Here is a 27,906-nt window from a genome sequence, read left to right as displayed (position 1 = left end):
CGGACCATCAGGCGTGCCAGAGCATTGGATGCCGGACCAATGGAGTTTTACTGTACATCTATACTACCTCACAGATTGATGGTCTGAGATTGATCCACTGGTGGTTTATTTAGTGAGTCTACTGAAGACCTGACAGATCAACCGCAGATGGTTCTCCTATCACCTCTGTTACTGAACCCCAGATGAGAAGAGTAAGGGAAGTCGACGGGAAAGTTTCTCCCATCACCTCCCCACAGTATGGAGCTCACAGTAACACGAGTCATGTAGTTGGAGTTGTGGAGTAGACTTTCTGCAGTAGTGAAGATGTAGCCTGACTGAAAAAACAGGAAGAAAATCAAACCACTGATTTAGAAACCTAATATCAGGCACCCATTTTGAAAATCTTAGTGTTATATATTTCATGACATTTGTCAGTCTGTACCATAATAATGTGGCATTTGATTTGTCAAATTGCAACATGCTAAGTTATCCAGCAAACCAAGTATCATACATAGAGAATACGTAGGCAATTACATCACTTTTACAAATGTGGAGAAGGATTTATTTAATCTGGTGGATTTCAAATTGTGGACTGCGCCTGCTAGTGGCATGGAAATTGTGGGCTGGTCACATAGTGCTAGATCTTCTCCCTTGTTTTTTGTTGCTCAACTGCATTCAAATAATCTAAATGTAGCTTAAATGCTTTCACAGTGTTTCTTTTTAATGAAAGCAATTGATGTAGTTGCCACAGTAGGACAACCCATCTGGTCAAGTTTCATCTGTGAATACCCAGTTAATGTGGGTTATGATTGGTTTGTAATTGGATGACCATAGGGAGAAGGGAGATCTGAGCAATCATGCATGGAAGGGGAGACGTCTATGAGATAATCTCTCTGCTAAGATGTCCATTTTCCTGATGGTTTCTATGGTTACAGGCTAAACCCAAAACAGAATGTAAAATGGTAACATTAAATTAATAGCCAATGAGACTCTGGGTCACAAAGTAAAAGATGAAGTTCAACTCAAATGCAATTCTACCCTTTTTGGCTGCAGCAGCCCCTGAACAGCAATCAGTCTCCTGTGCTTCTACTGCAAGTGTAATTTTTCCATTGTGCAACTGTAAAGGAGTTCACCCACCATACAAGCACCTCCTTGTGGCCAGCCATTGCATGGCAGATGTCTCCCCATCTGGTGACTCCTGACAATGATTGCTCTATTGCTGCAGCAGTCTCTTCCTGCAACCTGGTTCTCCAAACAGCTCAAGCTTCTGGGTAAAAGATAATCAAACACAGCCAGTGGCTGGTAGAAGAAACCTGCTCTAACCTTAGGTTTTCAGGGCAAGGGCCACATACCTGGCCCAGATCTGCTCCCTCACATTCACTGCTGCCTTCCTAAATTAAATCCTACCTGTTCTATCCTTGCAGGCCCCTTCTGCTGTGAACCTCATCTCTATAGAATAACCAGTAGTCTCCTGCCCAACTTGGTTTCATGTTCAGTTAAGTCTCGCTATCTGTCTGGGTAACATAATTGACTTCTCAAGTCCACGTTAATCCCTTCTGGGCCCGTGTGTGGTATACAACCTCTCACAACACCACAGAGGTCAGCTTTGTTGGGTCTCATTGCACCTCAGCTCACAGGTTAGCACAACTGTATAGAACTTTGCACCTCAGCATGGAGGAGCAGGGCTTACTACAGCTCTTGAGCTGTCGGATGGCTCCTTTTCTGCTCAACAACCTATGGGGGAGGATTCCTTCACTTCTAGCCCCACAGACAACTTAGTTATTTCAGGCTGCCCAATGGAGCTTCCATTTTGCACAAATCTATCCACATAACTACACAGTCAATGCACTTACATGCAAAGCACGTTAAATATCCATTTTCTTATTGATAGCACACACTTTTGAGGACTCTTCACATTTAAGGTCTAATGGTGGCATGTGGTTCTACTTCTCCCTGCATATCCAGCCAGTTTTGCTGGGCTGATTGGACAAAGTGAGGTACACCTCTAACCTTCGGTGCAGAGCACAGGATGAGGAATGATCTTTGGGCTATCCCCACATCCCTGCGAAGCTCATGGATAATCAAGCCTTTAAAAAGCACTAGGCCTTTTTAATTCACAACTCGTGTTTAATGTTTTACATAACTATTATTTTTCATACAATGACATAACTATTTTATCTCAACGCCCATAAATCTCTTATTCAGAATGAAACAGAAGTGCTTCAGTTAAATATGCAATACTATGTTACGTGGGTGGCCCGCCCAACAGTAAAAGCACATGGGTAATGCTTCCTAAAGTGGCTCTCAGCTTTCAACCCAGCCACTCTGCTGAGTGAAATTAGCATCCAATCAATCATCAACATGTGAATAGCGCTGTATGTATGTTTAAATACGTAGCAGGGCCTAAATAGTTGTGTGTCACTATCAAGCATGGCCACTTAAAAAAAATATTAGACAAAATGCCTCTTTCACATTAGATGACACAACTAGCAAATGTCAGAAAATTAAAATAAAACTTCTGTCATAGTGGAAAATCCAAGCATCAGGAACTCAGGAAAGTGCTATCTGCTCCTTTAATTTTCTTATTGTTTGGGAATTCTGGGGAGGATGAAGGGATTCTAGCCTGTGTGTTCAGCATATTTGGGATCTTCAAGTTTGCATAACAAAGGTCTTGTCTCCATATTAGGGTAACTGGTATGGTATGCATGGTAAAAACATAGTGGAAACCAGGAACTTAGTTTACTACTATGTACACCCTCCATGGTCAAGCACTGGTGTATAGCATTATTTACCTCATGGTGAAACTAAAATGCTTTGATTTTCACTGTATATCGTTTATAGCTTATCCCTGTTAGTTATGCATTTTTTTAGAAGACAAGGTAAATATTATCATTTCTATGCAGATTTTTGGTTGCAAGTAGGACAGATAGCTTCTTGCTGGGGTCAAGAAGTTCACAATACTTGTGACTTTAAATGAAGCAGTGTGTCGTGTAGCACTTTTCCTTTCGATGTTGCCACTGGGAACAACATTTTCTGTCTGTGGACACAGAGTTAGCACAATTGATGCTGTATTCCCCAATTAGTAAATGAGGAATGTCACATTTTATGCCCTGTTCTATGCCATCAACCAAATTATTTGGGCCTTGTTTGTTGCTTATACCAAAACCCAAGGTAATCTCTGGATTTGGGCTGGAATTTCCAAGCCTGGAACTTCAGTTATAAACACAATGGGTCAAAATCTATAAGGGACTGAGCACATTTAATTCCCACTGAAATCAATGGGCTGATTATTTCACCCTGATATCAGGAACACAATATATAGGACCCGATCCTGCAAGTCACTGAATGCCCTCATTTCCTATTGACTACAATGAGAATTAAGGATGGTTAGCAACCTCCCTGAATCAGACTAATAATCAGCAGAACTCAGGACCCAATTCTGCACATCTTAGCTACACGGAATAGAACTTATGGCTTACTCAGCATAAGTAAGGATTGGAGATCTACTGGAAACACAGTGGCAAGAGACAAATCAGATAGCTATGCTGGACCATTAATGTTACAGATTTTAAGGAGTTAATAAATGGTGAAGCCAATGTGAAAGCTTATGCATAACCAGTGAGAAGGTCTTAGACAAGGAGTAATAAATAACCTGCAAGTTTTCAGTGTTAAAGAAATAAAGCTCTTCAGAGATCAATCAATTATACCAACCCTGGTAACCTCTATTTTCTTTTCCTCTTATTTTCAACTTGATGCTAGTACAAGTCCAAATCTTTTTATTTAATTTGAAACAAATGAATGACTTCAGGTCTGAAACTTTCCATTGTAATATTTAGCCCAGAGAGACCTATCACAGCCAAACTGTGAGTACATGAAAATATCACAGATGTTATAACAGGAACACTCAAATGCCCTTCATTCTGTTGCTGCAAACTGTATGAATATTGTAAGTAATATTCTAACCTTGTAGTCATGCTGCTTCATTTACTATTCTACGTATACTTATATTGCTACAACTATCATTAGTTTGTCAATACAAAAATAATCTAATCTTCTGACCCATTCACATTCCGCTTTAACCAATTTTTTATTTGGCTACCATGAAACTAGGTTACAGTTTACACTGATCCACTAATAAAGCCTTAAATAAATCGAACTAAGGAAAAATGAGTATCCTGCACAATGAACATTGCTTAAACTTTGAAAATAAAGGTATCTCAAGAAGCCCTGAGGCTTTAACTACTCTCTGAAATCCATGGCATTCATGACCATAAAACAGGTCTAAAATCCTGAATGGAATAGTATTAAACCCACAGAGTTAGCAACACACCAGTAAAATTGCTATTATAAACCTGATCCAAACCTTCTCAACAACGTAAATTCATTAAAAACCAAGAGATTATTACAAGAACCAAATACTCAATCTGCTTTATACATTTCATCTTCAAAGAAACTGTAACAAAGTTCACTAATGTAGTTCCTCACACAATAAAAATAACCACAGGTCTTACCTTTGTTGCAGTGTCTACAGAAGGATTTTCAAAAGATTGATTCTCCTTATTGTGTTCATCACATAGTGCAGATCCATCTGACCCATCAGAAACTGCAGACTATAGAAAAAAATTAAAGTAAAACAAAAGATACTCACAGCATAATGCTATTACTTCTACTTATAAGCATGAGTCTGGACATACAGGAATCCAATCTTGCTTCTACTCCACACTTAGGATTTAGGTGTGGAAGCCAATGGCTTAGTACAGGCAGTCCCCGGGTTACACGGATCCGACTTACATCGGATCCCTACTTACAAACGGGGTGAGGCAACCCCGCACTAGCTGCGCCCCCCCAGCAGACCAGGGAGACACGAAGCTAGCGCTCCCCCACAGCAGACAAGGGAGACGCGGAGTGGCTTTTCTCAGCAGACACCTCAGCTTGAGAATAAAGGATTGAGGGAAGTGAGGTGTGGGAGAATAAAACTGAGCTCTGGAGAAATGTTTGGCTAGAGTTTCCCCTACAATATGTACCAGTTCCGACTTACATACAAATTCAACTTAAGAACAAACCTACAGTCCCTATCTTGTACGTAACCCGGGGACTGCCTGTACTGCAAAGTGCTGAATGTCCTCAACCCTCAAGGACTTCAAAGAGGGTTGAGAGTCCACAGCATCTCACAAGATCAGGCCATAAATTATGGAGGGAGAAATCCTAGGTGATTACCAAAAATGCCACTGACTTTACTTTCAGTTTGGATTTCACTCAGAGCAATTGCAGAAATAGGCCCTGTAACTGTATAGTATAAAAACTATCCACCACTGTCTCAATTCTTGATGACTGCACAAAATACTCTAGATTGCCTATTTCTGAATGTGCTCAACAATTGTCTGCAAATATTTTAATTAAATATAGTGGGGGTAGGCAAGTTGATTTGTTGTGTTTACATATTCCATTTTATAAAGTTTGCAAAAAGCCATCACAAAATACAAGCCTTCTTTTAAAATATCTGCATCACCAGAATACAGGAAATGGCCAATTCATCATGAATTTATAACCAAACTTTTTCTGTAAACCTTCTCCTCTTTTGAATTCATTTCATTTATAGATCACAGAAAAATGTTTAGCTGTCTGTGGCTTTCCTACTAAACATGCAAATCATTACTGTAGATTTTGTATTTATTAATATTAATAGCTTTTCAAGAACATGAACAGGAAAGAGGGGCACAATCAAACAGTGCTATGTTCTGTCCCACATGGTGTTGAGTGACACAGAAATCATGAGTGATATAAAGCCATCTTGATTAGACCATTCACTGGAGCAATCAATTTTAACACAACAGGCAAGCAATTGTCAGCATTTTATATAGGCCAACTACTGCCAGCTCAATCTAGAAAATAATGGGCCAGTGCCAAAAGAATGGTCCAAATCAGATCCACATGTTCAAATGTATTATCCTCTAATGCTAACTTGTTTATTTAGGGCTCAGTCCAGTAATGCACTAAGCACTCTGTCCGCCATCCAGGAAAGTACTTAAACACATGCTTGTTACTTTCACTGAAATCAGTGGGACTAGACACATGCTTTAAAGTAGGCACATGCGTAAATGATATGGTGGATAAGGGTCAGACTTTTTAATGTTATATGGAAGCGGGGGAATGGTCCCGCTATTGTGGAGAACTTTCCTGGCTTCTATACCACCCCGGTGAAATGGACCAGCGAAAGGATCTGAGTCCCCGCTCCCACTTCCTTTACCCCACAGTTTCCCTGATCCTGAGGGCTCCCCCTCCACTCTCCTGAGTAGCAGAGTCCTCAAAACCCCAACAAGGCTGGGCCCAGGTTTCCTGGGGCTTAATCCCTGACCTTGTAGTCACTAGGGGCAGGAGTTAGGGTGTCCCCACTCTGAGGTGCTCTCCTCACACTGCATGCTTTCTTGGCCCAGTGATCATTTCATAAGGTTCTAAGCAAATACAATTTATTAAACATCAACTGATTAAAGAGAAAAGAATAAGAAAAAATGAGAATGGTTAAATGAGAACACACAGCCCTGCTCTGAAGCAGTGTGTGCCTGGCTCTGTTGCTGCAGGACTTCTTCTCCACACAGCTTGCACTCCTTGGACTGTCTCTCAGCTCTCTCCTTGCTTAGAGAGACCCAAAACAATCCCAGCTCACAGGGAGGACGGGGCCTGGCCTCTTGCTTTCCTCACTGGTCTGTCCAACCTGTCAATCAGGCTGAGCTGGAGTGTTGGCTGCTTTCCATTGTCTCTGGGGTCTGTCAGTCTCATGGACCCTTCCCCTTTTGATACTGGGAGCTGGTGAACCAAAAACTCCCACAGAGTTTTAGTAAGGGGCTAATAGTCCCCTTACATATACAACATTAGCCTTTCGGACCCAATACTCTGTATGGGGTGTTCATCACCACAGTGTCTGAGCACCTCACAATCCTTAACATTTTCATTCGCCCAACATCTCTGTGAAGTAAGGCAGTGATTGTTAGCACAGCTGGCTCCCAGATAAGTTACTAGGCAAACTCCTCCAAATGGTCAGGATTCCTCATTGCACAGAAGACTCTTGAGCATGGGTGGGCAAGACATAGCCCCAATCCAGTTAGGGCCTGCCAAGCTGTTTGATCTTGCTCACAGCCCACCCTGCAGCTTCCCTGCCCCCAGACCAACTGAGACCTGGGTGCGGGGGAGAGTGCAAAGTCATTTGCTGTTCAAAGCAGCAGGTGGCCCCCTCTCCATGCCAGGGGTACATGGCACCTAGAGAGAGCCACCACTCATTTTCAACAACAAATGACTTTGCGCACTTCCTTGCGCACCTGCCATCTTCCAGGGGCATGCAGTGCCTAGAGGGAACCTCCAGCTGTTCAAAACGGATGGCAGTTCCCTCTAGGCACTGCACGCCCCTGGTAAGGGAGGGGTGTAGGGGGAAAGAGATTTTGTGCACTCCCCTGTCCCTAGGTCAGACTAGCCGTGAAAAGTCTCCTTCCCCAGCCAGGGATTTGTGGTGCCTAGAGGGAACCACCACTTTCTAGGGGAGGCCCTACCCCTCTGTCAGAGGCTCCTCCCCTTCCGGGGGTGGAGTTGGTTCATGACCACCTATTCAAATTTATGAAGTGGCCCCTTTGCAAAAATTATTGCCCATCCCTGCCTTGAGCCTTGCTGCAGCAGCACCACAGCAGCTGCTCAACATGTGCCAGACCCTCGGCTACCTTTGCTGTACTCTTGCTTTCAGTCCTTGTTCCAGCCCTAGCCTGCTTCCTCCCTGCTCTGGTTTACTCTTTACCTCCCTGCTCTGCTCCTAATCCTGGAGATGGTTTCAACCTGTGGCTTGGCTTCTCAGTCCTGACTCCAGCTTCAACCTGAGCCTAATGCCTGATCCCTGGACCTACGCTCACCACTGCTACAAACTGCCACCACAACCTCTAGAGAAAAGCCTGCTTCGCCCACCAAGTAGGCCACCCATGCTCCAGCATCTTACTATATTATCCCCATTTTACAAAGGGGAAATTGAGGCAAGGTCACACAGAAAATATAAGGGGGAATCAGGAATGAAATGCAGAACTCTCAGCTCCTGCCTCCCTTGAAGTCAATTGAACAAAAAAGTAATAACTCCCATACTGGGGTAGATCAATAGTCCATTTAATCCAGTATTCTGCCTCCAAAAGTATCTAGTGACAGATCTTCAGGATGAGTGCACAAAATAGGGAAATTCTGAAGAGATCTACCTCTATTTACACCTCCTGGCATCAGATTGTCATAAGAACATAAAAAGGGCCATACTGAATCACATCAAAGGTCCACCTCACCAAGTTGCCTCTTTTCTGACAGGGGCCAATGCTGGGAGCCCCAGAAGCAACGAACAGTACAGGTAATCATTAAGCATGTGTCTACACAGCACCCTAAACTTGAAATAAGATATGCAATTTTCACTACGCAAATTGCATATCTTATTTTAAATCTATTTTAAAATTTGGCATGTTTACACAGCAAATTTCAAAATAATGTGCTATTTTGATCCATCCCTTATCCCTCATGCAATGAGGTTTACTGGGATGGTGAAATAGTGCACCTGTTATTTTGAAAAATATTTGAAATAATGAGTGGCTTGTGTAGACATGGGGTAGCTATTTTGGGATACCTCCAGTAGTCATAAATGTGACATTTACAGATGTGCATGGCTGTACCTGCAGACACTCAGTTAAACAAAGTGTCTTCTGGCTGGCCAGTGGATTACTTTGATAAGCCGCAACCCAAAGTTTGAAAATACTCGTATTATGGTGCCTCTAAAAAATGTCCATGAAGAATGGAATTCTAATCCAAGGAGATTCTGTGGTAGAATTTGGTTCATTTAAGATTTTTACTTCAGTTGATTCTATTATTTCTTTCACATATAGTGCCACTCCCCTGCCAAAACAATATGTTTTATCCTGATATATTCTGTACCCTGGTATTACTGTATCCCACTAATTAACCTCATTATGGGGTTGCATCCCTGACCATCTTGGCTAACAGCCATTGGTAGGCCTATCCTCCATGAACAGATCTAGTTCTTTTTTTAACCCAGTTATACTTTTGACCTTCACAACATGCCATGGCAAAGGGTTCCATAATAAATTTTGCATTGTGTGAAACAGTACTTTCTGTTTGTATCAAACTTGCTGCTGCCTATTAATTTCATCAGGTGACCCTGGGGTTTGGTATTGTTGGAAAGACTAAATAACACTTTATTCATTTTTGCCACTGCATTCATGTATTTATAGACCTCTATCTATAGTAGCTCCCTATCATCTCTTTTCTAAGTTGAACAGCCTTAGTCATTTTAGTCTCTCCTGATATGAAAGTGGTTCCATATCCTTAACCATCTCAACATTTTCCATTTCCACTATAAGCCTTTCAAGATGTGGCATAGCACTCAGTGTGGGCACACTATGGATTTACATAGTGGAATTCAATATTCCCTCTAATATTTTATATGCATGTATGGAATGAAATTTGTTATGTACACCAATATGCAGGTGATGTATGCCAGGAGTGGGCCCAGTCATTAATACAAGCTGCTGTCCTACCTTATTGAAAGAGGTAATGGAAACCAAATGCCACCTCCACTGATAGATGCAGCAGAGTGTAGTAAGTAGCCAAAAGTTCAAATGGGAGACCCAGAGGTCTTAACAACACTAAGTTTAGGTCCCACGGGAGAACAGAATTGTGCACCTGCGGATACACTGACTAGTTCTATGATAGTAAAACCACGTCTGGAAAGATACCAAGGCTGTGACCTCATGGTAAGAGATCTGCTGACACTTTCTTTGAATCTTTTTGAAAATAGGTCTATTTAGGGAGATCCCCTCATTGTAGGAAAATATATTTGTCCATATCTGGGGAAAGAGACCACTCAAGGTGACTCAAACATTCTGCTTGGGAGGTCTGTAAAGTCATTTTGGACAGCCAGTAAACAAGAAGCATCCTACTCTATTGAGTTACCAATTTAAAACTTCCAAAGAGTTGCATTTTGACAGCTGAGAAGAGCGAGCTCCTCCCTGCCTGCTGAGATATAATATTGCCATTGTTCTGTTTGTGAAAATTAACAGGCTTTCTCCCATTTCAGTAGCAGAAAAACCTCGCATGCCAATCTGATTGCTTTCTGCTCACTGATGTTGATATGTAAAGTTAGTTCCTCTATAAACCAAAGTCTCTGAGTCTGTAAAGAACTCAGGGTATGTCTACACTACCCCGCTAGTTCGAACTAGCGGGGTAATGTAGGCATACCGCAATTGCAAATGAAGCCCGGGATTTGAATTTCCCGGGCTTCATTTGCATGAGCGGGGCGCCACCATTTTTAAATCCCCACTCGTTCGAACCCCGTGCCGCGCGGCTACACGCGGCACGAACTAGGTAGTTCGAACTAGGAAGCCTAGTTACTAGAGTCAGGGTGGCTTGATGCAAGGACTCATCCCATCTGTAGAAAGGCCACTGGACAGAGTAGGAATGATGAGGGGAAGAAGCTGGATGGGGAGCCCCAGGAGTTCCAAAAGGGCCAGGAGATGGACACGTGATCTCCTGGCCACATTCCCATAAAAGCTCACATTTCAGGGTCACAAAGGTACCCAGAGAAGAAGGATCTAGGCAGAGGGTGGTGGGACCTGCTCTGAAATACCTGAGCTCATCTCAAAGTCCGAAGATGACAACTCCCCTTCCACTGACCACAGAGAGGCTGTCTTGGTTGTTGTCAGGGACCAGGGCTGAGAAGCTGGCACTGGCTGAAGAGACACCATCAGTGCTTACTTCCCCTTATATGATACTGAAGGATGGGTAGACTGTCCCGAAGTAGGTAGCCAATGTGTGAACTGCATTACAGATATTGGTACTGGATGATCTAATGATACAGAGGGGGCCAATTCCTGTACCACCAGAAATGCCAGTAGTAAAAAACAGAGTAAATGTATTGCCATTGCAAATGTCTCAAGTACAGTCAGCACCAAGATCTTATCTGGTCAATGTAATGCTGCTGAAGTTGATGGTGCTGCTTCTGGCACCAGACTCAATGGTGTCCACTCCAGCACTGTAGTCAACAGAGCTGTCTTAGGTCCACTGTCAGAGCTTGCCAGGGATGAGCCCCACTACTTCTAGACATACCAGTTCACAGCCCCAACACCTGTGGGACTGCTACATCAGTTGTTCATGTAGAAAAATAGCGTGGGCTCCAGCACCTCTTTCATTACCAATTAAGCATTTCATAGGCCGCAATTTGTGGGAGTGCCTCAATCTTGTTCATATGTTTGATAACACCCACAAAGAATTCCAGTAGATTGGTGAGGCATGATTTCCCTTTATAAAAGCTGTGTTGACTCTTTCCCAACATATCATGTTCATCTAAATGTCTGGTAACCCCGTTCTTTATGATAGTTTCAACCAGATTGCCTGGCCCTGAAGTTAACCTTATTGCCCTATAACTGCAAGGATCACCTCTGGTGCCTTTATAAAATCCATCCATAGATCAATCAGTATTATGTTAGCTATGTGCCAGTCATCTGATACAGAGACCGAATTAAACAATATATTACACAGTGTATTTAATAGTTATGTAATTTCATACTTGAGTTTCTTCAGAACTCTTGGGGGAATGCCATCTGGTCCCAGTGACTTATTATTGTTTAATTTATTAATTTGTTCCAAAAATTCCTCTGTACATTTTGTCAACATTCAGCTGTTTGCCTTTGTATGTTATATTTAACTCTTATTTCATTTGACTATTTCTCACTAGCTCCTACCTGTATTTTACCAGCTTCATTCCTTTTCTGTCCATTAGGACATAGAGTCCCCCCTTTAATGAATTTATCCTTAAAGGTTGTCTCGCTGTACACTGTTCTCCTCAACACCTATTGGCTTTTTTCCAGTTTTCAGTTTAAAAAAATCCTCTACTGCCTTTTAATTTTACATGCCACCGTCCTGGCAAATACCCCTTTTCCTCATCCAAAGTGGGTTGGGTCCCTACTTCCAATCCTGCTGTAGTTTTTCCCAGATGTAATTCCCACTCAAAGAAATGGTTCTTTCCCTGCACTTTAGGATCAAGCAGCAATAGCTAATACTAGTAAGGGCCCATTCCAGGGAGAGTGATAAGATATTCCTCACAGTTGCCCTCCCAATTGATTTTCACAGTACAGGCAGTCCCCGGGTTACATGGATCCGATTTATATCGGATCCCTACTTACAAACAGGGTGAGGCAACCCCGCACTAGCTGCTTCCCCCCAGCAGACCAGGGAGACGCGAAGCTAGCGCCCTCCCCCCCTCCCCCAGCAGACCAGGGAGATGCAGCGCGGCTTTTCTCAGCAGACACCTCAGCTTGAGAATAAAGGACTGAGGGAAGTGAGGTGTGGGAGAATAAAACTGAGCTCTGGAGAAATGTTTGGCTAGAGTTTCCCCTACAATATGTACCAGTTCCGACTTACATACAAATTCAACTTAAGAACAAACCTACAGTCCCTATCTTGTACGTAACCCGGGGACTGCCTGTACTCAGATACTATGGGCATGGGAACCATGTAAATAGATAAAGAGCACTCAGCACCTCAATAAATTAAACATTAACTTGGTACATGTCAATCAGGAACAAAATTTAACTCTTTTGCAATTGTAGTTGTTTAAAAAACAGCAGAATATACAGAAATGTTCTACAGGTTCCTAATTATCAGTATTTGTTATTGTAGCATGGATAGGGCTGTGGGCAAATTCCAGACATTCCAGAAGGGGCAGTCCCTGACCATGGAGCAGTGTAAGGAAAAGCTCCCAAAGTGCTCTTACATTGCTAAGAATTCTGGGACTCTCCCCACAATATATTGTCATGGACATTACTTCTTATTTCAAAACATATATGAAGTTCCTCTTGATGTTATTTAAGAAGAAAAGTGTTTCAAATGAATGTGGGCAGCATGCATAAAAATTGCTATATCATTTTAGTACTCAATGTAGCATAACCTCTGGTCAGTATAAAATTCTTTGTTATGATTCCTACAGACACTTATCAGGAAGCACATGAGCAGTTGGCACTGCTCATTAGAAATGGACTTGTGTGTCACTCCTCAGTGGAATCTGTCCATACATTTTCAACACTGTGGAATATATTGTTTATCAAATGAACTCTACTAAAAAGTCTGATAAAAAAGCTGCCATTTGTTTATATAGTGTCTACAAATGCATCCCCATCATTTGACTCCAGTATTTGGCAATATCATGAAGTAGTATGAAATGTTTCAGTTGTTTGCCTTAGGGAAATAGGTCAGAGATTAATTGTGAAGAGCAGTAAAATGAGGACATTAAGGGTATGTCTAGACTGCATCCCTCTGTCGGCAGAGGGATGCAGATTAGGCAGGTTGACATTGCAAACGAGGCAGGGATTTAAATATCCTGCACTTAATTTGCATAAAAATGGCCGCCGTTTTTGACGAGTCAGCACTTTGTCGGCAAAAAGTGGCAGACTAGAGGGGGAATCTGTCGAGAAAGAAAGCCTTTTTTGACAGATCCCTTATGCCTCCTGCAAGGAGGTTTACAGGATCTGTTGAAAAAGGCTTTCTTTCTCGACAGATCCCCCTCTAGACTGCCACTTTTTGAGGACAAAGTGCCGAGTCGGCAAAAACGGTGGTCATTTTTATTCAAATTAGGCGTGGGATATTTAAATCCCTGCCTCGTTTGCAATGTCGACCTGCCTAATCTGTATCCCTCTGCCGACAGAGGGATGCAGTCTAGACATACCCTTAATGTCCTCATTTTACTGCTCTTCACAATTAATCTCTGACCTATTTGCCTACGGCAAACAACTGAAACATTTCATACTACTTCATGATATTGCCAAATACTGGAGTCAAATGATGGGGATGCATTTGTAGATACTATATAAACAAATGGCAGCTTTTTTTTATCAGACTTTCATGATTCTAAGCAAAGATAGAAGGGAAAACAGCAAAATAGAGACGGAAAGGCAGATGTTAGTAAACTCAGAGAGCTGCTAAGTAAGGTCCCATGGGAAGCAAGACTAAGAGGAAAAACAACTGAAGAGAGTTGGCAGTTTTTCAAAGGGACATTATTAAGGGTCCAAAAGCAAATTATTCTGCTGCATAGGAAAGATAGAAAGTATGGCAAAAAACTGCCTTGGCTTAACCAGGAGAACTTGCATGATCTAAAAATCAAAAAGGAGTCATATAAAAAGCAGAAACTAGGTCAATTACAAAGGATGAATATAACCCAGGGATGGGCAATAATTTTTGGTGGGGGAGCCACTCCAAGATTTTGGTAAGAGATCAAGGGCCGCACTTTTCTGTGGAGCGGGTGTGGGGTCTAGGATGGAGGCTGAGTACAGAAGGGCATACGGGGTAAAGGACTGGGGTGCAAGAGACAGTCTGATAGGGTGTTTGGGAGAAGGAAGGCTTTGTGACCTGGGGCAGTGAGATGCAGAGGGTTTGGATGGTGACCTAGGGGAGGGAGCTGAGGTGCGGGAGGGGCAGGGGTGCTCGAGGCAGGCTCTGGCTGGGAGACACTTAACTTAACATCTCCTGCCCTGTGGCACCTCCAAGGCAGGCTGACTTCCTTGCCTGCTGCAGACCCAGACCGCTTGAAAACATAGGCTGAGAGCCATGTGGCTCTCAGCTCTGGGGTGGAGGAAGAGACCTGCCCTGCCCCCATCTCCCAGACCAATCTCTCACCTCCAATTGTGTGGCTGTTTCCAGCCAATACAAGCTGAGAGATTGGCTAAGGTCAGTTCTTATTGGCTGATGGTTTCTGGCCAATAGGAGCTGAGCAGTAGGCTGAGGGCAAGGAGATCACATGAAACTTCCCCCCTCCCTGAAGAGCAGAGAAACATAGGGACTGTACTTTAAACTGAGGCAGCTGCATGCCTGAGGGTCCCAGCAGGGTGGTCCATGGGCCAGATCTGGTGGCTTGGCGGGGTGGATCCGGCCCTCGGGCTGTATTTTGCCCAGCCCTGATATAAGCAAACAACTCAGGTATGCAGGGGCAAAATTAGAAAGGCAAAGGCAAAAAAACAAGCTGAATCTAGCTAGAGACATAAAGGGTAAAAAGAAGAAATTCTATACATATATTAGAAGCAAGAGGAAGACCAAGGACACTGACCAAGGCCCATTGCTCAGTGAAGAGGAAGAAACAAAGCAGGAAACTTGGAAATTGTAGAGGTGCTTAATAACTTCTTTGTTTCAGTCTTCACCAAGAAATTTGATGATGAAGGGATACCTAACAAAGTGAATGCTAGTGGAAATGGGATAGGTTTAGAAGATAAAATACAAAAAGAACACATTAAAAATTACTTAGAAAAGTTAGAAAACTTCAAGTCACTATGGCCTGATGAAATGCATCCTAGAATATTGAAGGAGCTGAGGAGGTATCTGAGCCTTTAGCTATCATGTTTGAAAAATCATGGAAGTGGGAGAAGACTGGAAAAGGGCAAATATTGTGTCAATCTATAAAAAGGGAAATAAGAACAATTCAGAAAACTACAGTTTAACTTCTGTGTCCTGAAAGATAATGGAGCAGGTAATTAAGGAATTCATCTACAAACATCTGGAAGAAAACAAGGTGATAGGTAACAGCCAGGATGGATTTGTAAAGAACAAATCATGTCAAAGCAGTCTGATAGCTTTCTTTGATAGCATAACAAGTCTTGTGGAAAAGAGAGAAGCAGTGGGTGTGGTATGCCTAGACTTTAGTAAGGCATTTGATACAATCTCACATGACCTTCTTATCAATAAACTAGGCAAATACAACTTAAATGGGGCTACTATAAGGTGGGTGCATAACTGGCTAGATAACCATTCTCAGGGTATGTCTACACTACAGCACTAATTCGAACTAACTTAATTCAAATGAGTTAATTAGAACTAAGCTAATTCAAACTAGTGCATCTAGACCTAAAAACTAGTTCGAATTAGCATTTTGCTAATTCGAACTAGCATGTCCACGTTGAGTGGACCCTGAACCAAGGTTAAGGATAGCCGGAAGCAGTGCTGGCAGGGCATCAGATTAGGACTTAGAGTGTGGAGCTGCTGTCTCAGGCTAGCCAAGGTCTGTGCTTAAAGGGACCCGACCCCCACCCGAGACAGACAGTTCTCAGGGGTTCCCCGCTCGCTTGTCTAACTCAATGAGGGACAGCAAAGCAGTCCTGGCTTGGAGTGCCCTGAATGCCCACACTCAGCACATCACAGCACTCGGCCATCAGCCTGGCTGCACTTGCCGCAGGCTGCCATCCGGGGGGGGGGGGGGTCAATCGGGAGGCTGCAGGAGAGCTTCCACCCCGAGGAGCCTGCAGAGCCACCCCAGTCCTCCCCATCGGAGGCTCGTACCCCATTCCTCCCTCACCTCCTTACACTTACCCCTCCCTAGCCCCCCTTCCTGATGTACAAAATAAAGGACACGTGTGTTCATAAATAGAAACTCTCTTTATTGAACAAAACTCGGGGAGACTGGGAAAGGGAGGTGGGAGAGGGGAAGAGAGGGAAGGGCAACTAAAATGATCATGGGTTTGGAACAGGTCCCATATGAAAAGAGGCTAAAGAGACTGGGACTTCTCAGCTTAGAAAAGAGGAGACTGAGGGGGGATATGATAGAGGTCTATAAAAGCACGAGTGGTGTGGAGAGGGCGCATAAAGAAAAGTTCTTCTTTAGTTCCCATAATAGAAGGACTAGAGGACACCAAATGAAATGAATGGGTAGCAGGATTCAAACTAATAACAGACAGTTCTTCTTCACAAAGCAAATAGTCAACCTGTGGAACTCCTTGCTGCAGGAGGCTGTGAAGGCTAGAACTATTACAGAGTTTAAAGAGAAGTTAGATAAATTCATGGAGACTGGGTCCATGGAGTGGTATTAGCCAGGGGATAGAAATGGTGTCCCTGGCCTCTATTTTGGAAGGCTGGAGATGGATGGTATGAGACAAATGGCTTGGTCATTATCTTCGGTCCATCCCCTCTGAGGTAGCTGGTGTTAGCCGCTGTCGGCAGACAGGCTACTGGGCTAGATGGACCTTTAGTCTGACCCAGTACGGCCGTTCTAAGCTCAGAGCTCAGGGTCGGGGGTCTCACTGGATCACCTTGATTTTCATGCAAACCTGCTCCTGGGTGGCCAGCTATCCTGACCTAGATGGCCACTTTCCTGTGCCTAGTGCGGAGGTCATGGATGAGGTCCACGATCTCCGCACTAGACCAGGTGGGTGCCCGCCTCTTGCGACCCCGGGCAGGCTCCTGGGAGCCGCCAGCCTGGTCCCGGGAAGAGGCGGAGGGCTGGGTGGCAGCGGGTGGTTGGTTCGGGCTGTTCCAGGTGCAGGGTCTGCTGGCTGGGTGCTGGCAGGCTTGCACCTGGCATGGGCACTGTAGCCAGACCGTGCCCCTTTAAGGGCTCCAGGGCCGGGAGAGGGGCAGAAGAGTTTCCCTGGTGGTGCCCAGAGTGGCCACCAGGGAAAGCTGGGGAGGGCTAGCCTCCCACTAGTTCGAATTAAGTGGCTACACAGCCCTTAATTCGAACTACTTAATTCGAACTAGGCGTTCGTCCTAGTAGAATGAGGTTTACCTAGTTCGAATTAAGCGCTCCGCTAGTTCAAATTAAGTTCGAACTAGCGGTTTGCATGTGTAGCACCTATCAAAATTAATTCGAACTAATGGCTGTTAGTTCGAATTAACTTTGTAGTGTAGACATACCCTCAGAGAGTAGTTATTAATGGTTCACAGTCATGCTGGAAGGGCATAACAATCGGGGTTCTGCAAAGTCTGTTTTGGGAACAGATCTGTTCAATATCTTCATCAATGATTTAGATATTGGCATAGGGAGTACGCTTATTATGTTTGCAGATGCTACCAAGCTGGGAGGGGTTGCAACGGTTTTGGAGGATAGAGTCATAATTCAAAATCATCTGGACAAACTGGAGAAACTGTCTGAGGTAAATAGGATGAAGTTTAATATGGACAAATGCAAAGTACTCCACTTAGGAAGGAACAATCTGTTTCACACATACAGAACAGGAAGCAACTTTCTAGGAAGGAGTATTACAGAAAGGGATCTAGGGGTCATAGTGGACCACAAGCTAAACATGAGTCAACAGTAATACTGTTGCAAAAAAAGCAAATATAATTCCAGAATGCATTAACAGGAGTGTTGTAAGCAAGACATGAGAAGTCATTCTTCCACTCTACTCTGCACAGATTAGACCTCAATTGGAGTATTGTGTCCAGTTCTAAGCATTACATTTCAAGGAAGATGTGGAGAAATTGGAGAAGGTACAAAGAAAAGCAACAAAAATGATTAAAGCTCTAGAAAACATGTGCTATGAGGGAAGGCTGAAAGAATTGGGCTTGTTTAGTTTGGAAAAGAAAAGACTGAGAGGAGACTTAATAGTGCTTTTCAGGTATCTAAAAGGCTGTCACGGGGAAGGGGGGAGGGGATTGTTCTCTTGGGCCTCTGATGATAGGACAGGAAACAATGAGCTTAAATTGCAACAAGGGAGGTTTAGGTTGGACATTAGGAAAAACTTCCTAACTGTCAGGGTGGTTAAACACAGGAATTAATTGCCTAGGGAGGTTGTGGAATTTCCATCAGTGGAGATATTTAAGAGCAGGTTAGACAGACATCTATCAAGGATGATCTAGACAATGTTTGGTCCTGCCGTGAGGGCAGGGGACTGGACTTGATGATCTCTCAAGGTCTCTTCCAGTTCTAGAATTCTATGATTCTATAATTCTATGATTCTAAAGCAAGGGCATGTGAATGAAGTTGTGTGCTGACTGCATAAAACATTGAATGTGGGAGCTGTGTGCTCCCTCTGCATCCAATCAAAACACTACTATGGTTTAATTGGCACACCCTGCAAATTCTAGGTCAGCAAGCACAGTTAGCAAAAATAGCTTATGACAGGAGACAGTCTTGGATACAACAATCTTGTGGCCCACTGAGATGAAGGAGGGCCACTCACTAGCCTAGGTTGTCTATCACTGCTGTACAGACTCTCTTTGCACCAAGCTGCTTAGAGATGAATATACTTCCTGAGTCACAATCCCATCCTAAATTCCTCACAGGAAAGGGTAGGTCAGAACAACCTCCATGTGGGCCAATAAGTAAATGCCAATTTGCTCCTGGATGGTTGTGATGCAATGGGTGGGGTGATAGTGGGAGAGGGGAAATACAAATAGAGTGTAAATCTGGTGGAAACAGAAACACGTCAATAACTCAATCATCCTGATAATCAAAGGCTCTAAGGAATACCCAGTGCTGAGAGATATTGACTTTTATTTAATTAACTGTTTCGCAAATAATCATTTTACAAATCATTAAAACATTTAAAGAGCTGCGGGGGAAAGGAAAAATTCATTATAGCCTATGCTGGCATTACGCATTTCATGGTGCATTAATGTAAATTAATTCATTTAACATCCATTCTAAAGAGAGCAACCTACAATGAACTAGCAGATGCTCTGAAGGCCACTGATACTAGCAAACAGTGGTTCATGCCAGTGTACAGGGTTGCAGACAACTCTAGTAAACCTGTGTGAAAGATTCCACTCGAATTACATGTGAATTAAGTATGTGACTTGATTCAAGTTCATACTTTGTCCACAACCCTGCAGCAGTAGGAAGGTTTTCTGTGACTATGTATTGTCCATCAATGGTTCAGCAATTTTTTGCTCTATCTCAAAAGTGCTGCCAAGTCTCACAAATTTATTGTGAGTAACTTAGTTTTGGCTTCTACTGAAGGAAATCTCATGTTGCAGAGACAAGCTCTTGCTTTTATCCAGCTGGAGAAAGTAAAAATTAGGGAGTAGGATGTGAGTATGTGAGAGCCTTCCTTAGAACACACTGGGGAAAATGTCCTACATTGCAAACCCAGAGGTCATGCACCCTAGTCCCAGCTCTTTCAGTGACTATGGTTGGGTATCTTTCACCACCTTGTGATCCCAGTCTCATACTTCTGGCTGGAACTATCATTCGCCAATTTCACAGACAAGAGATTGCAGGTAACTAAGCAAAGAGAAATAGAAACTGAAGGGAAATCCTAACCCCCTTTTATTGAATGAGGGTATGTCTACGCTAGCCCGCTAGTTCGAACAAGGGAGGCTAATGTAGGCATTCGAAGTTGCAAATGAAGCCTGGGATTTAAATATCCCAGGCTTTATTTGCATCTTCCCATCTGGGCACCATTTTGAAATCCCCTTAGTCCAAACTAACGGCCCGCGGCTACATGCGGCAGTTAAATGTTAACTCGAACTAAGTCCTTAGTTCGAGTTAACTGTTACACCTCGTGGAATATTTAAATCCTGGGCTTCATTTGCAACTTTGAATGTCTACATTAGCCTCCGTAGTTTGAACTAGGGGGCTAGTGTAGACATACCCTGAGTACTTTGCCCCTGAATTCAGTAGGGAAATGATTTCACTTGGGACTCCCTAGTATAACCGAACCAAGTCTCATCCAGTTTGTCACACAGACTTTCATAATTCTAAGATGTTCCCAGTTTAGGTGCTTCTGTAATACATAGAAAAACAATTATGGTTCAGAATCACCTATTAGTGATTAGACCACATATAGCAATACCTATAGTATGAGATGTGGTGGAGGCTTGCTTTACATCAAGTGGTACTAACTTCAATCCCCCAAGAAAACCAAAACAAAGATATTGTTATGCTGTCTCATTGCTAGACCACAATCTATTCCCACAGCCAGAACCCAAGAAATATAATGTTCGGCATTCCATAGCTGTCTCCCACATACCTGAAGATCCACTGGCATTCTATGTGTTTTTGTCCCCCTGTCTGAGCTCTTCCAGCTAGAGGATAACAGCATGCTTTCCCCATTCCCTCCCCATCCAATTACTGTAAACTGAAATGGAAGATGGCTGTTCAGAAAATTAAAGATTCAAACCCTGCTCATGACTGCAGAGTGAAAACAAATATACATGCAAGTATAATGCTTAGTGAAAAGATACTGGAAAAAGTGCTAGAGTGATTTTAGGATGCAAATGATTGTATTGAGAAGTGAATTTTGATGTGATGTCAATATTTATTTTACTGTTGCATTTTTAATGTTTGCATTTTAGTTAACGGGAACTGTCCATTTAAGAATAGCATGGAAGTAGAAAGTGTTAGTATTTGAAAGAAAAGATTTGCTTATGTAAACTCCAGAATGGTCAGAGGTTGAATTAAAATAATATCTTTCCAGAAAGCAAGCCTTATTCTTAAAGGTGTAACATTACAGGGATGATGTGTCAGGACATTGGTAGTGAGCTGTAGGGACTTTCACATTTATATCACATTTATAGTCATGTCTGGCATGGTTTAAAATGAGTTCAGATCCCATAGGTACTTGGTAGTCTCTACAAGAGCTGAGTCGTGGGTCCCCATTCCAGCTCCTAGGTCACATATTCACCACTCTGTTCTGCACTACATTGTAAAGTCTTCAGAATGGAGACTCTCTTTCTCTGTGCTTTCAAAGTTTCTAGCACCATGGTACCTCGGTCTTGGTTGGGTTCTATACTGGTTTACTTACTACAAATATATGAGAGTTGACACCACTGCAACTATCAGACACTCAGGCATTTGGCAAGGGAATTAAAAAAAAAAAGACACATACACAACTATGTTAAAATGCCATGATTTTGGGGTTCCATCGCATGATTTTGAACTTTGAGGCTTTGCAATACAATGTTTAATTGTACAACCATCTCCCTATCTATCTGTCAGGGAGCCATGCTGACAGGAGATTGTTACAGAATAACACCTCATATGCATGCTTCCAAGTCACACAGGACTTACATTTGTTCTTTCTTTGTTATTTTCTTTAATCTGAAATTAAAGTTACCCAACAGGAAAGTATTTTCTTTTTTGGTGTGTTTATAACAGTCATCATCATGGTTTCCATGGAGATTGAATGTAGGACCTCTAGAGCAAATACCACTATACTTTAAGCTAAAAGACTAATCTCTCTACTGGTGGACACAAAAGACTCAGCTCCTCTGTGAATTAGATAGACTGTCAGGATTGATCATGACCACTTAAACTTTTTTAAAGAAGACTTACTTTGACTAAAACAAGTTCAGAATCCTGTTTGAAACTATGCTACTCCTTTTTAGAACACAAATGTTTTTCCAAAGATCACAGAAGCCACTTTTAGACAAGGTAGTTGTTTTCTCTTTCTGGGCTTCAATTACCCATCTATAAGAAGAAGTTACTTACCTGGTGTAGTAATGATGGTTCTTTGAGATGTGTCCCCGTGGGTGCTCCACTATAGGTGTCGGGTACATCCTGGTGCCGCTGATCAGAAGATTTCACAGCCATATTCGTACGGACCGCGCATGTGTGGCAGTGCCGCGCAGCGTTCATGTCTTTTCTAATGTGCTCGGTTTGGCTCCCCCACCAGTTCCTCTCACCGCTCGGTCTCTGAAACGAGAAACAATAGAAGACCCGGAGCGGGGAGGAGGGCGGGACATGGAGCACCCACGGGGACACATCTCAAAGAATCATCAATACTACACAAGGTAAGTAACTGCTTCTTCTTCTTCAAGTGGTCCCCATGGGTGCTCCAATCTAGGGGTGTGTCTAGACTGGCAAGATTTTGCGCAAAAGCAACTGCTTTTGCGCAAAACCTTGCCAGCTGTCTACACTGGCCGCTTGAATTTGCGCAAGAGCACTGACTTTGTAATGTACAAAATCAGTGCTTCTTGCGCAAATTATTTCACGCTTCCGCTAGGGAAAAAGCCCTCTTACGCAAGAATACTTGAGCAAGAGGGCCAGTGTAGATAGGGAAGAACTGTTTTGTGCAAAAAAGCCCCAATGACTAAAATGGCGATCGGGGCTTTCTTGCGCAAAATTGCGTCTAGACTGGCCACGGATGCTTTTGCGCAAAAGCACTTTTTGCGCAAAAGCATCCATGCAAATCTAGATTCTCTTTTGCAGAAATACTTTTAACGGAAAAGTATTTCCGCAAAATCATGCCAGTCTAGACGCAGCCTAGGTGACTGTATAGCAGTAGCCCGAAAAGCGGTCCAGGTCAATTAATTTTTGCAGTAGATAAAACCACAGAAGCCACCATGGAGTCCGCAGCCCACCGTCACACTATAACGTAATGTCGCATGAACGAAGTGCTGGAAGCCCAGGTGGCTGCCCTACGAATATCTGCAAGTGGGACCACCCTGGCAAAGGCCGTGGAAGTTGCAACCGCTCTAGTGGAGTGCGCATGCAGTTGAGAAGACAGGAGTCTGTCTCGAATACAGTGTCATACATAGAGTAATAAGTCTGTGGTTATACATAGAGTAATAAGCCTGGCGATGCGTTGACTGGAAAGCGCAGTGCCTTTGGAACGCTGTGCCGTCGATACCAAGAGCCTGTCTGTTCACCTCCAATGATGGGTTCTGTTTATGTAATAGGAAAGAGCGCGGCGTATGTCGAGCATATGGAGCAAGGCATCCTTATTTGAGACACGCGGCTTAGGATGAAATGACGGAAGGACGATGGCTTATTGATGTGAAAGGACGAACAGACCTTGGGAATGAATGCTGGATGTAGTCGCAACATCACCGAGTCTTTCGAAAAAGAAGTGAAAGGGGGGGGTTGGCCATTAGAGCCTCCAACTTGCTGACTCTGCATGTTGATGTGATTGCAAGCAGGAAAACAGTCTTCACAGCGAGCATCTGCAAGGGGACAGATGCTAGTGGTTCAAAGGGAGGATACATAATAGTATCCAGCACTAAATCAAGATTCCAGGATGGTGAAGGTGGTCTTCGAGGTGGGCTTAAATTCATCAGGCTTTTGAAGAACCGTTTAGTGGTTGGATGAGAAAACACTGAGGAGACCTGTATGGATAATGGAAAGCACTAATGGCTGCCAAAAGTTCTTTCAGGGCGACAGTGAAAGGCTCAAATTTTGCAAGTAAAGAATGTATTCGAGGATCTGGTGTAAAGAAGAAGACAAGGGTTGGACATTATTATGGAGGCACCAGTGAGAGTATCTGCGCCATTTCGCATAGTAAGTATTGCATGTAGATGCCTTTCTGCTGTGTATCAGTATTGACTTGACCTGCACTGAACAAAGGTTTTTGTCTTGTCCGAGCCAGTCAGCAGCCATGCCATCAGATGTAATGCTTCTAGCCTGGGGTGTAGGAGAGAACCTTGCTCTTGTGAAAGGAGATCTCGGCAAAGAGGTAGAGACCATGGTGGCCGTAGTGACATTCTGTAAAAACGGATACCAAGCTTACCTGGGCCAGGATGGAGCTATTAAGATTACAGTTGCTGTCTCCGTTCTGATTTTTTCCAGCGTCCTGGGAATGAGGTCCGTTGGGGGGAAGGCATACAGGAGTGACTTCTTCCAAGTGGTTAGTAGTGCATTGCCGAGAGAGCCTTTTGCCAATCCCTGCTCTGGAGCAAAAGAGGCAACACTTCTTATTATTAGTTGTTGCAAACAGATCCACTAGGAGTGTTCCCCATCTGTGAAAAAACGTTTGTAGTACATCCGTTCTTATTTCCCACTCGTGATCCATGGGAAAATGCCTGCTGAGGAAGTTGGCAATGACACTGACTGTGCCAGGTAAGTAGGATGCTGTTATGGTGATGTTGTTCTGTATGCACCAATTCCAGCTCTGTACTGCTTCGGCGCATAGGTGCCGTGATCTTGCTCCCCCCTGCCTGTTTATATAATACATTGCCGCTATATTATCTGTCAATTCCCTGACTATCTTGTCTTTGAAATGTGGGAGGAAATGCCTGCATGCAAGAAAGATCGCTCGCAGCTCTAGCAAATTGATATGAAGACGTCTCTCGCTGGGAGACCATTTTCCCTGTACACATTATTCATCCATGTGAGCACCCCAGCCAATAAGTGAGGCATCTGACATTATCTGAATGGATGGGTGTGATTGATGGAATGGTACTCCCAATTTTCCGTGCATTCGACCACCAGCGCAGGGACATACACACATGTGATGGAGGAGATACTAGTTTGTGAATGTCGTGCTTTGCGGAAGCATACACAGTTGCCAGCCAGTGCTGTAAGTTTCTCGGATGGAGTCATGCATGAGGGACGACGAGAGTGGTGGCAGCCATGTGGCCCAGCAGACGAAGGCAGGTATGAACTGAGTTTGCTGGGGTCTTGTTGAGTAAGCTGACCAGGTCTTTGATCGCCTGGAATCTGTCCATCGGTAGGTATGCCTTTGCCACACGGGAATCCAGAATTGCTCCTATGAACTTTATGTTTTGCGTTGGAATCAGTACAAGTCTGAGGGAGTCGAATGTCCGTCTGACAACAGTCACCATCTTCTTGTTGTGATGTACCTTTATTAAACAGTCGTCTAGGTAAGGAAATATGACGATTCGCAGATGGCGAAGGTGAGTGGCGACGATGGCGAGGGTCTTTGAAAAGACCCTTGGAGCTGAGGCTAGTCCAAATGACAGAACTCGATACTGGAAATGTTCCTTGTTTATGACAAAGCGCAGGAATCGCCTGTGCGCAGGGTGTATGGCTATGCAAAAATAGGCATCTCGTTGGTTGAGGGCAGCGAACCAATCGTTGTTGTCGAGAGATGGAATTATCATGGTGAGAGTTACCATTTTGAAGCGCTGTTTTTGAAGGTAACGATTTAACCGGCATAGATCGAGAATGGGTCTCCAGCCCCCTGTTTTCTTCTGTGTTAGGAAGTAATGTGAATAAAACCCTCTTCCTTTGAACCAATATGGGACCTTTTCTATCGCTCCGATGGATAAAAGGTGATAGGCTTCTTGTCATAGAAGATCCTCGTGAGGGGGATCCCTGAAAAGGGACAGGGTTGGTGGGATGGTAAGGGGAAGGGATGTGAAAGGAATGGTGAATCCCGATCTTGTAACCTCCAATACCCATTTGTCTGCGACCCATTGGTGGTAATAGGGTTGCAGCCAGTAATGAAATATGGGATTGGTGTCTGCAACAACAACTGGTGTATTCTGCATGCTCTCGACAGGGGAGTCAAACATGCTGCTTAGGTGTCACTGGGTTGTTTGCTCTGGGTGGCTCCGGACACCTCCGTTGCAGTCTCTGCTTGGGGCGGTTTTGATCAAATGGATGATTCTGCTGCCTACGAAATTGGTAATCGTAACATCTTTGATATGGAAAATAATGTCTATGCCAGAGAGGTGGAACATACATCCCAAGCGTGCGTAAGGTGGTTCGTGAGTCTTTCCCAGTGTGGAGCACGTCCTCCATCTTTTCTGCAAACAGCTTAATCCTGTCAAAGAAAAGGTCCTTGACTTTGGATTGAAGTTCTCTGGGCACAGCCGCTGTCGCGAGCCATGAAGATCTTCTCATGGACACCGCTGTTGCTACTGCTCATGCCGCCGTCTCGGCAACATCCATAGCTATCTGCAGACCTGCCCTGGAACATGCGTAACCTTCTTGTAATATTGCCCGCAGAAGCACCATATCAGTCCCAGAGTGATTCTTTGTGCAAGTTCCATTAGCTTCGCGATGTTATCGAAGCTATGGTTAGAAAGTAGTGCCGCATAATTTGCAATATGGAGGAGAAGCATGGAGGATGAGTACACTTTTTGACCAAAGATGTCCAGTTTTTTTGCATCCTTGTCTGCCGCTCAATTTTTTATCTGAGGGTTTTTGGCTCTTTGTAAGGCCGCATCCACCACCAACGAATTGGGCTGGCAGTGGGCAAAAAGGAACTCTGAGCCCTTAGGTGATATGAAATATCTTTTCTTAGCCCGCTTCGACGTTGGGGTGGTGGAGGCTGGTGCATGCCAAATTTCTGTGGCTGACTCTAAAATCACCTCAAGTGGCAGCGCCACTCTAAATTGCTGTGTAGGGTGCAAGTTTTTTAATAACTTACACTGTTACGCTTGCACCTCCACTAATTGAACGTCTTGCGATTGCGCCACCTTCTTGAAGAGATCTTGAAATTCCCGGACATCATCCGGGGCTGAAGAATCTCCAGCAAAAACAGCGTCATCCAGAGAAGAAGATGAAATGTCTTCCGGGGAAACAGCATGCGGCCGATCGTCGGTATCTGAGATCTGCCCCTCTTCTGGTTCAGAAAGCATTGGCACCAAGGGGGCGTCCGGAGGGGATCTCAGGGATTGCGTCCTCTGCTGGGTGGAAGCAGCTGGTGAGTGTCGTCTGTAATAAGATGAATGGCAGCAACACGAGTGGGGGTGACTGCAATCTGCCATTCCTCTCAGAAGCACGGTAACTCCCATGGTAACGATAGGAATATTCAGGAGATGATCTTCTGGAGGAATATCTGCTCCCATGTCTACTGTGATAGGATCTGGGAGGAGAGTAGCTCAGAAAACGAGATCTTCATGGTGAGACTCGTCTGTACCAATACGAATGGCAAGACCTCGACCACCGCCATGAGGATCGCAGAGTATGCCCATATGTAGATGAATAAACCCTTCTATCTGACGAATGGTGTGTAGATGGGGAAGGTTCTGCCAAGAACACTGGCAAAGGAGATACTGAGTGGATCGTAGGAAACGACTTTCGAGCCGCTTTTGTAGGAAATGAAGTTGTTGTTATATGAGTGTGAGCAGTCGAGAGGTCTCCTGCTGTGCTGCTATGGTCCTCTTCCCCTGATAAAGAACGTGAAGCAGGAGAAGGTGGAGAGCCTCTTTGTAACCCCGGTGCCGAAGCATGAGCCAGGTGAGACTGGGGCTTGCACGGCACCGAATGCGGTGCGGAACGGTTTGGGCCCAACGGTGCCGACTGTACTGTAGGTACCGTGTCGGTGCCTCGAGGAGCGCTGCCCTCCCAGTGCCGTTGCCTTCTGTCCGACGCCATTAGTGGGGGCTCTGATGGTGCCGCTTGCGGCTCCGGATCGTCAGTCCCCATCGGTGCCATCTCCAGTGCCAATTCACCCGCATCATGCGGTTCCAGGGCTGGTGCCATCTCCAGCGGCTTTGGTGGTGCCAATTGTGGTACCG

The 27,906-nt window shown here is 44.0% G+C and overlaps 1 protein-coding gene across 14 annotated transcripts in view; it reads right to left on the bottom strand.

The window, feature by feature from the left end:
- DLG2 (discs large MAGUK scaffold protein 2) overlaps window positions 1–27,906 on the bottom strand; it is a 1,555,116-nt gene that overhangs the window by 1,286,291 nt on the left and 240,919 nt on the right. For all 14 annotated transcript variants that reach the window (XM_075919432.1, XM_075919430.1, XM_075919421.1 and 11 more), the window contains one exon: window positions 4,491–4,589. In XM_075919432.1, coding sequence (XP_075775547.1) covers window positions 4,491–4,589 — 99 coding nt within the window. The remainder of the gene's footprint in view (window positions 1–4,490; window positions 4,590–27,906) is intronic.

The sequence above is a fragment of the Pelodiscus sinensis genome, chromosome 1 (genome assembly GCF_049634645.1).
Source record: "Pelodiscus sinensis isolate JC-2024 chromosome 1, ASM4963464v1, whole genome shotgun sequence".
Taxonomy (NCBI): domain Eukaryota; kingdom Metazoa; phylum Chordata; order Testudines; family Trionychidae; genus Pelodiscus; species Pelodiscus sinensis.
Note: the sequence above shows the minus strand (reverse complement) of the source record. Positions and strands in the feature narration are given on the sequence as shown.